This window comes from Mytilus edulis, chromosome 8, assembly GCF_963676685.1.
Source record: "Mytilus edulis chromosome 8, xbMytEdul2.2, whole genome shotgun sequence".
NCBI classification, from domain to species: domain Eukaryota; kingdom Metazoa; phylum Mollusca; class Bivalvia; order Mytilida; family Mytilidae; genus Mytilus; species Mytilus edulis.
This window is the reverse complement of record NC_092351.1, coordinates 2,478,117-2,489,171: the sequence shown is the minus strand read 5'-3', so window position 1 is coordinate 2,489,171 and position 11,055 is coordinate 2,478,117. Positions and strand designations below refer to the sequence as shown.

Here is an 11,055-nt window from a genome sequence, read left to right as displayed (position 1 = left end):
TTTCCCTTTCACCAAAAGTTTCATTTCTGCAAATTTGTTGGTTAGTTTAGGTTAACAATGACATCAAAAGCACTATTTTGTGTCAGAGTAGGACTACTTTTACATACGTTCCAAATTGGAGGGAGTAATTGGTGGTCTGACACCTTAACCCCACCGCATTTTTGCTCCTGTCAGGAGCCTCTAGCCTTTGTTAGGCTTGTATTATTTTAAGTTTAGTTTCTTGTGTACAATTTGGAAATCAGTATGGCATTTATTATCACTGAACTAGTATATATTTGTTTAGGGGCCAGCTGAAGGACGCCTCTGGGTGCGGGAATTTCTCGCCACATTGAAGACCTGTTGGTGACCTTCTGCTGTTGTTTTTTTTCTATGGTCGGGTTGTTGTCTCTTTGACACATTCCCCATTTCCATTCTCAATTTTATTCTCTTAATCAATAAGATTTTTTGTGAATTAACCCCATCAATTCCAAGTTTTTTAACAATGAATTACGTATTGTTTTTGGTTATCTAATGATATCAGCTCTGAATATTTTTATTCTTAAAAAAGGAAACTCTTGTGCGGAAGCGTATTAGCGCCCACAACTTTTCTTTTGTAGTTTTCTCTATTTTTGCGTTTAACGCTAACCTTAAGTGCGTTATAATGCGTTATAACGCAACCATTTGCGAAATAACGCAAACTTTTTATTACAATTATTGTCCCTCTTTCATTCATTTCGGTTGTGATTTGCTAGTAGATATAAAAAAAACATACATACAAGGCCAAATCATTATGATAAATGTGCATAGGACTAAGGGAATACTTGAAGTGCAATTATACATAAATTAAGAATGATTTGTGCATCAGAAAAGTATATCATTTAACAAGAAAATAGAAAAAGTATAGTATAGGCATATTTTAATTGAAAGATGAAAAATAATGTCATACAATTGTGAAACTTCCAAGTCAAATAGACAAAATTATCTTTCTGCTTTAAAATGAATTATTAATCTTTAAAGAAACTTTTGTTTTTAATTTTGATGCAAGAAATTGTTTTTTTAAATATCAGAATATGATAAAGATTCTTTGATATAAAGTCATTGAATTTTCATTTCAATATAGTGATGTATCTTTAAGATGCTTGGGTAGCAATTTGAATGGAGAGAACATAATTTTATTAATAAAACATCTTCATTCTATACATTTATTGCCAGAGGGTAGCTTTTTTTAATCTAACCAACTTTACACAGTCCTCAAACAAAAGCTAACTTTGGAAGTATATTTATATTCGGTTATAGCTATATAAGCAAGGCTGATTTTTTTATTTTTCTTCGGTATAGCTTCAATTTACTCAATTTTCTTTGCTAACTTCACACTAGTAGTGACATGGATTTCATTTTTTGGGGGCCTTTATAGTTTTCTGTTCGGTGTGAGCCAATGCTTCGTGTTGAAGACCAAACTTTGACCTATGATGGTTTACTTTTACGAATAGTGACTTAGATGGGAATTTTTGATTGGCACTCATACCAGTAGTACTAGGGTGATGTTATCCCCCCCCCCAAACTCAAATCTATAAATAGTATTTCTAAGGGAGAACCCCAATAAAGCAGATGTTTATATGTGGGGGTTATAACTTTTATGAATAGATGTGAGACGTCACCTGCACACCTGTTGGGGGTTATAATCTAAATGTTATCGATTGTTGTTAACATAATGTGGGGGTTATGAATATTGAATGAGACGCTTGTACTTATTGCTTTTTAATTTATTCACCTGTGTTTTCCTCTTACTTTAAGTAGATTTAAACATACATATTTTACTATATAGAAATTAGTCCGTCGTGAGTTTTTTAATCTAGGTTTTGAAATGTCAAACGAACTTTCAAAGGAAATTAAGACGGTGAGTAGCGTTAAATAACAGTTACTATTTGTTTGATAAAAATTGTTTTTTTTCACTCGAACTTTTGATATTGTTTTAGAAAAAGTCTTTGTTATTGTTTTGATTCGATTCTTCGTAGATTCGTTTTTACCAGAGGGATGAATTAAAGAAATACACCTCATGGTAGTCTGGTCGTTTGCCTCCCGAGAGGTAAGAAAGGGTCATTGGATGACATACGCCATTGATGCCCATCGTTTCAGGCGACGTATTTACACAATGGAGAAGATATGTTCCCCAATTTTATCCCGTGATCACAGAGAAAGGGTGTATAAAAATTCACGATCTCCTGATATTCTAACCCCCAATCCGTAGGTTTCAACTACAGCACCTGTTCTACCAAATCACTATAAATCCACGTTAAAAAATTGTTCAGAGTATAAGAATAAAAAAAACAATCCGACTGTCAACATGCAGAAAGAACACATAGAGTCGCTTCAGAAAAATTACGTGAAATTGGTGAAAGAAACACCAACAGATGCTGTGGCTGATCATTTATATCAGAGTGGGATACTAAAAGATGAGTTGAGAGAAGAAATTTTACAGCATTCAAATATTTATTCGAAAACTAAACAACTTATTTCTACAATTCAGAGAAGTGGATCAAAGGCATTCAAATGTTTTTGTACAGCACTGGTAGATGAAGGCAAGTCCAGTTTAGTACATCTTTTAAAAGAGTCAACGGTTGAACCAGAAGTATCAAACGATCGAGTTATGATACCTATAGGAGGTGATATCTTTGTCGTCGTCAATGAATAGGGTGACAAAGTGCTTATTCACATCTGCAAATACGAAAAGAATTCAGCAGACACAGATGTTCCTACAAAAAAGGGAATAGCATTGCGTTTGAACCAGTGGCAGCTTTTAGAAATGTATGTGAACGAAATAGATGAGGCTATAGGTCAGATGATTGATGACGTTACAGGGGTTCCTGAAATGACTTTTCATTTTGGTAAAGGTGTGTACGTCTCTGTTAACAAAAGGTATCCAACTTTTGATGTCATACATCGATGGAAGATCCCTGATTCCAATAAGATAGTTTCAACAAAGAAGGGTATTTCTCTGACATATGATAAGTGGAAAGGCACATTTCCTGATGTCAGAGAGAGTGTTCCTGAACTGGAAACCACGACCCCTTGTATTTTATCAGAGGACCATCAAAACCAAGAAGGGATGCTCAGGTTTTCAAACTGTAACCCGTTCGCTGAACCTTTATGAAGTCATGGTATAAAAACGTTAACAGTTAAAGAGTAATCCATTTTGTCTCCTGTTGGGTCAGAGTACAACATGAATTCACAAGCAATATCTTTTGAGTCTGTAGAACGAAATGATGAGCAACCAATTAGGTTTTCTATGGGACATAAAATGCCGTCTCAGTTATGTTTGGCATCAAATCTTTCCTCAATGTATGAAAAATATTTAATGCATTTGGACGTGATTAAATGGACTGGTGTCGTTGTAATGCTTGCTCTAATGTCCACAAGTTTAGCGGTAACCAGTGAAATATCTCGGAGGGTACCCACAAACTAGACGGACTGTAAAAGGATTACGATAGGTCATAAGAACAGTGATCCGACGATGAACAATACGACATGTAAATATTTTGAACAGTTTGATCTACCACACTATAAAGTCACTGTGTGTTTATTCCGAAAACAAGTCCAGGTAGATATAAGACATCATAAAAGGTGCGGTATACTGTTCATCACTAAACAATGGAGATATCTGCAGAGATTACAATCAAGTATCAACAGTGCTATGAAAAAAGCTGGTAAAGAACTGAGACAATAGACATGATCGATTAGTTAGATGTTATTTTTAGTATACTGTTTATTATAATAAATTTTTAAAATAAAATATCAAATGTTTTGTTTTTATTTGAACTGAGAAGTGAACTATTTTCGATCTATCGACATAGACAAATTAAAACATACATTCACACCTCAAAAACTGAAATTTCAACCGGAGATTAGGACAAAAGGTAATAGAATAAAGAATTTGATCTTAACAAATCCTTAATAAATAACATGTTCACATAAATAAAACATTATTCAAGATGAGTTCGTTAAACTATGAGGACTATTTAGATAAAATATGGCATGACCCTAAGCATGCTGCTGCATTTACGGGTTCTGATAAATTATACAACATAGTTAAACAAGAGGGGAAAATAAAAATAGGAAGACACAAAATAAAACAATGGTTACAAAACCAGGACGCTTACAGTCTATCACGGAATAATATACACAAATTTAAACGGAGTCGATATCTTGTGGATACAATAGATAGTCTCTGGGAAATAGACTTGGCGCAATTAGATAAATTTCAAGCCTTCAACTCAGGAAATAAATTCTTGTTGTTTGTAATTGATTGTTTTTCCAAGTTTCTATGGATACAACCAATTGTGGATAAAACCCACACCAGTGTACTAAATGCCTTAAAAACAATTATGAGTGGAAACAGGAAGCCTACCTCTATTAGATCAGACTTTGGGAAAGAATTCAAAAACCAATACGTACGGAAATATCTTTCATAACCAGGGGATTAACACGTATTATTCTCTTAACGATACAAAATGTGCAATTGTCGAGAGAAGCATTCGAAGTCTGAAGTCGATTTTATTCAGGCATTTAAGACACAACCAAACGTATAAATACGTGAATGTCCTGCAAGATATGGTCAAGGGGTATAACGCAAGACCGCATCGTACCCTTGGTGGATTCGCACCGTTCGAAGTAAATAAACACAATGCAGGTGAAGTTCGTTTAAGTGCATATCTTGCTCGAAACCCTAAGAGAAAGGAAAAGAAAGTCGTTAAATAAACATAGATCAAAAGTAGGAAAAAAAGCTTTAGATACAAGGTAAACGATCTTGTCAGACTTACATTCAAACGTCATCCATTTCAACGTGGCTATCTACAGAAATGGACAGAGGAGATATTCAAGATATCACGTCGGTATTTCCGTCAACAACTTAGTCTGTACAAGGTCGTTGACCTTAAAGATAAAGAAACAGAAGGGACCTTCCAAGATAGTGAAGTTCAGAAAGTACGGAAGGATGGAGAGACCAAATGGAAAATAGAAAAAGTTATTAAAAGACGAAAAAGAAATGGGACTAAGCAGGTACTGATGCGTTGGCTTGGGTACCCTAAAAAGTTCGACTCATGGGTTCCCGTTTCAGATATCCAAAATGAATAAATAACAGGATCTCTTGTAATAAAACGTCATTTCTGTTCAAGATGCGTATACGTATGGTTCTTAAATCGTCCGATGGATCATATTTGTTTGAACAGAAAATGGCTTACGACTTCACAGTACAATGAGATAGGCAAATAAATCTTGAAGCGTACTGGGTTGTGGCATTGACAGAAATCGATATCACTTATAAAAACGCGTCGAAATATATAGACGATGTTTACGTTTATTCAAACATTTGTGAAGAGAGTTTTGTGGGTTCATCCGAGAAACCACTCCTACGGAAAGTTCACATCAGTAAAGAGGCAACAGACGCACGCGTCATTAAGAAGATGAAACACTATAGGACAAACGTGATCTTTAACGCTCCATATTATGTTCCTGTTCGTTTGGGGCCAGAGAATCAAGGTCATATCTATTTAAGAGACGACAAGGGACAACCGTGTTCAGTTATCAATTTGGAAGCCTGTGTAACACTTCAATTTAAAAAGTATCCCTGTCTGTAGAGATGTCGAAATCCCAATACATAAGTGATGCATTGTTATGGCAAGAGGCCATAAATAAAGCGAGCTATTTAAAAAAGAAACATAATAATCAACTTTGAAGAGGAATGTCGAGACGTTATGGTAGAAAAAGATTTGTAATTCTGAAGAAAGACGTACCTAAAAATGAAACCAGGGTGGAACACGTAGCCCAACAGCCGCAATCGAACATCGTGCTGTTTCAGAACTTATACAACAGACGCACGACAAAGACCCGCACATCAAACAAGAAAAAGCTAAGTCAGTGGGTATAAAAGGAAAGAAATCAAAACCAAGAACCATTCAAGTCGAAAAACTTAAAGGAGTAAGAGGTAAAACGCAGAAAGCTAAAAACAGGGCACCACCCAAGAAAAAATACTATACAAAGAATAGGAAGATCAATTTAGAAACTGAACCATCCATTTTTGATAAAAGGACAACAAAGAAATGGCGTAATTAAACGAAGAAAACAAAGACATTAGCATTCCGATGGAGTTGGATTTGTTTGACGAACCTAAGAATCAAGAAGCTATCGATCGAATATTTTTTTCGGAAACTAGGCCAATGTCAAACTTCACTTCGCCAGATGTATCGACAGTTGATTTTTTCAATTCGGGACAAGGTCCCGAATACATGGATTTAAGACGGAGTAGATTATATGTTCGGGCAAAAGTTTTCAAGGCCGATGGAACGGCACTAGACGATACCAATACGTCAAGTATTACACCATTAGAGGAACGTTGTCAAATTCTACTCCTAATTGGAAGGGACCTTATAGAGGCACACCACGTTCTTGAACAACGCCTAGGACCATCCCGAACTCCATTTGCCCAAAAGTTGAGACTTGTTTGGGTCATAATTGGAAATACATACATTGACAAGCAAACTGTTCCTATCGAAGTCAACACAAAGATAACTTACGTTTCAATCACAGAATCAAAACAACGTCTTGCCTCAAGACCGGAAATAGCCGTTAAGGACAATAATCCAATTGTTGTTCAGTCTAACGACAAAAACTTTCATTCGAATGCCAAGGTCGCTAAATCGCATTCAATACAATCCCTTGAATGTACAGGACCTAGTACCAAGCCTGGTAAACTCACAAATTCATCTAAAGGGACATCACTCGCGTCACTAAAAGCAAAATCTGTGACTTCTATAGAAAAATCTATAGATAAAGAAAGTTTCAATCCGAAATCAACAGAACCTAAAGTTCATGGAGAGGAAATCAATAGCATTCACAAACCTATTCCGAAAGAAGGACCTATTGCCAATCTCAATCTGCCATTGCATGAGCAACGTCTACTACGAGAAGGAAGCAGTATTGCCAAATCTGACTTGAATATAAGTGAAAAGGAACCAGTAGTCTTATCTGGACATCGTCACAGAGTAACACCTTTTCTTGGACAATTACTACGACAAAATCAAACATAGAGGACGCCACTTTATAGATAGAGCGACTAGATCTGCAGGATTGAACGTTATGACGAAACGCCTAATTTCGTCTGATACACAAAAGAATGTGACAATTCGCCAAAACGGACAAGTACCAACTACTCACACTTGTCATGATTATTGGAGGACCATCTTCGATCGTCATCGCCGTCTAACAACGTTAGAGAAAACAGTTCATATAATGATACAGCAGAAGTGGAACATTCTACAGAACACAACAATGTCGTCCGAGACACCCTTTATCCAAAGGACAAGTAACTGTGCCAACCCAGTTTCCCGTGGAATGTATACATTCAGGAACCTTTATAGTGAAAAGTCGTTCAGACCTGATATTTCTCACACGACAAATAGGGGATAATTCACCTGTATATATTTAATTTATATTTGGATTTATTCATTTATCTAGATCTTATGTTCATATGCGATTAATTTATGGAATAGTGATATCAGATAGACATCAGACGGGGAGAATTCTGTTACACCTTTCCTCAATTTGTGTATTTCCTTCGATTATATTCTTAATCTGTTGATGTGTACCAGTCTAGGAGGATTATTCATCTTTAACCTTATAAGAACATTAAAACATCGTATCATCGCTACCTTTCCCCTGCTCACACAAATCTCAAACTGAACATTGCAAGGTCATACCAGTTCTGGAGAACTTTTCAAAGGACAAACGTCATCTAGGACACAACTCGTGGCTAACCACAGTGTGAGTTAATTCTACAACATTGTATTTGAACCCTTCAAATTGCTCTCTACATATTTGAACCTTTTCTCCGTGAAATACCTGGAATTTATCTGTTCTTGAAAGTACAACATTTTCTCGCATTCAACAGACTGTGCTATCAATTACCTTTGACATTTCGTTATAATAACATTAATTGAACACATTGTAAAATTGTATTTTATTTATATTTTTCAGCTTTTTACCATTTGTTAGATTGGTTTGAGAATAAATTATCAGTACCTGATAGTCTTGTTGCTTGAGCCCAATCGTCGGTTAAACTTAATGGTCAGGCCGTTACAATTTTTTTTTTTTTTTTTTTTAACGTGGATAATATATTTTATTGCACTCTATTGCTGTTAACAATTTACTTAGTGTACAGCATTGCACTAAGTATTCCTGATATATTAGTTATTAGGTATCCAGGAAGAATATCTAATAAAAGTAAATTGATGTTACATTACAATATTACAATATTTTAAATGATTTCATGTTTACCGGGGAATTTCACTTCCGTCCGATAGTGGTTTTTAATATTAGATAAATGTGCATTATTTTGTCATCATCATCTTTGTGATTTTGGATAAATTTAATTCATAATACTTCTAGACAATTTGTCTAATTTGAAAGGTAAGTTGACCATAATTTTCGTGATGTTTTGAATCATAATCGAAGTTTTAACTTATTTGAAAACTGTGGTATTTTAGACTAAGATCATATATCTAAACTACCCAGGTAAACATGATTATATACACAACATCAGAGTGTACAACACAAAGTTGTCAAAATCAAAATAAAATAAATAGTAAAAGAAGAAGTAATGAAAAAAAGTGTATATTAAACAATATTGAATAATTAATTTTCATTTTTTTTTAACATGTGTTAGATGTTAAAGTACTTTATTGTCACCTGACATGCTCAAGTCATGTGACTTAATACTTGGGTCATGTGACCTCAGGGGTATTTATTATTATTTATGATCATTTATGTAGTTTAGGGTTTTTATGATCAATTTACTGTTTTTTCTTTTAATTACATTATTGACTTCAACTATATATTTTATTTCTGCCTTGAATATTTTAAAGATATCTATTTTTGTTCTCTTTGAGTCAGAGATGTAATATGATTTGTAGATATAAAAAAATATTACAGTCAAAAGGAAGTTAATTTCATTATAAGCTTCATCATTTATTTTATATCCTACTATAAGATTTTCCATATTAAAAATGCTTTCGTTGAAACCTATAAATTTAAGAAGGTTCAATATTTTTGATATAAAATCGCTGTTGTAACTGCAAGAAAAATAAAAATGTTCGTAATCTTCTTTTAAACTGCAATGATTACATTTATTATCTGTGAGTATTTTCCATTTTACTAATAAATCATTGCATGGAAGTATATAGTGAATTAATTTCCATCTAAACATTTTCAGTTTATTGTCAGGTAAGTAGTTAAAAATGAAGTTGAAACAATTTTCTAGTTTGAAGTAAAGGTTTTTGGCAAACAATTTTTCCCACATTATAACTCCTATAGGTTTGTCTGGTTTGTTTTCATTTATAATAATGTTATACATTTGTTTTGTACTCATTTTAGAATTAATTTCTTTATTAAGCATGATTTTTAGGCTGTTTATAGTTTTATGAATATTAACTTTAGTTTTAGTTGAATTATCTTGATTTATTATGGTAAGCCATTGATTTGGTATTGCTTTTTTAATGCAGGATATCTGCCTGATCCAATCTTGTTTATTTTTTAGTTTAGAAAGTATATATGTTTCTGAAATTTGACCTCTATCATCTATGATATCATTTATGAAAAACAAATTGCTTTTTACCCACTCTTCAAAAAATAAACATTTTCCATTTAGTCTGATAAAATTATTTCCCCATATAAATTGTTTTCTTATTTGTAGAAAGTCATGTGGGTATGATGACCCACCTCCTTTAACACTAATCCAAGTTTTAATTAATTCTTGGTAAAATTCTGGAACACTTTTGAAAGTTGTTTTATCTAGATTATTTATATTTTTTAGATTCATTAGAAATATGATCAAGTTATTACCAAATTTATTTAAATAAAATCTTGGTATAACTGTCCAATCGTCAATTTCGGTATTAAATAATTTTGTTATCCAGCCTATGTGTATGGATTTTATAAAAATGTCAATGTCTATCATTTTAAGTCCCCCTTTGTTGTACTCTGCTGTAAGATTTGATCTTTTAATTTTATCTCTTTTACCATTCCATATAAAATTGTATATGAGGGTTTTAAATTTTTGTAGCGAATCTTTTGGTATACAGTATTTGATGCTATATATGTTAAGTTTGGTATAATCAAAGATTTAGTTACTACTATTCTCCCTAATATACTTAGTTTTCTTTTCTTCCAATTTGCTATTATTTTTTCACATTTCAATATTTGTTTTTCAATATTAAGATTTTGACATTCTGATTTATTGTGTCCAAAATAAATTCCCAAACTTTTGATAGGTTTTTTACTCCAATTGATATCTTCATATTTTTCTTTGCAGTGCTTTAATTTGCCAAGCCATATTCCTTCAGTTTTAGTTCTATTAAGTTTAAGGCCAGAGAAGTCACCAAATGTTTCAATTAAATTTAATGCAGCTGTAATGTCCTGTTTAGAATGTAGGAACAGAGTAGTATCGTCTGCTAGTTGACATATTTTTAAGGTATTAGTGCTGCTTTCTAGCTTAATTTCTAATCCTTTAATATTACAATTTTTCTACTGTAATATGGGAATGAAGTCCCCTAATATGAGACAGGCATTACCTGTGAATGGGGACGAAGTCTAAATGAATTATTTCTTGTAATTCAAACATGTTAACACCCAGTCTCTCAGAAAACGATGCAAAACAGTCCACAAGGGGGGTATTCAGATTCGATTGAAACTTTGTGTGCTTAAACAACATTATGAAAGAAGTTCATATTAAAAATATTTCACCAGGTGATGGTGCTGGTTCTCATGTCTTTCAGCTTGGAGATGCTGTAATGTACCGGGAACCAGTTTTCCCTTGAGTGAGATTTCTATGAAATTGACCAATTTCAACACCCTGAAACTATAAATTCGGAAAATAACGAGATAGATTATGATGATTTATTGAATAATCAAGTGTTAAAGCTTTAGAAACTCATCAGTACATGTATACATTTTTCAAGAAACAGTGTGTGGCTTATTACTAGGGAGATAATCCAGGATTTTTTTCTCTCAGAAAATCATAAAAATTAC

The 11,055-nt window shown here is 33.4% G+C and overlaps 1 protein-coding gene across 1 annotated transcript; it reads left to right on the top strand.

Moving 5' to 3' along the window:
* Window positions 1–2,323: 2,323 nt before the first annotated feature.
* On the top strand, window positions 2,324–2,671 carry LOC139486689 (caspase-2-like). The gene has a single exon (XM_071271608.1). The coding sequence runs from the start codon at window positions 2,324–2,326 to the stop codon at window positions 2,669–2,671; it is 348 nt and encodes a 115-aa protein (XP_071127709.1).
* Window positions 2,672–11,055: the final 8,384 nt, after the last annotated feature.

Coding starts and splice junctions, on each gene's coding strand:
- LOC139486689 (XM_071271608.1), top strand. CDS start 2,324: ATGCAGAAAGAACACATAGAGTCGCTTCAGAAAAATTACGTGAAATTG.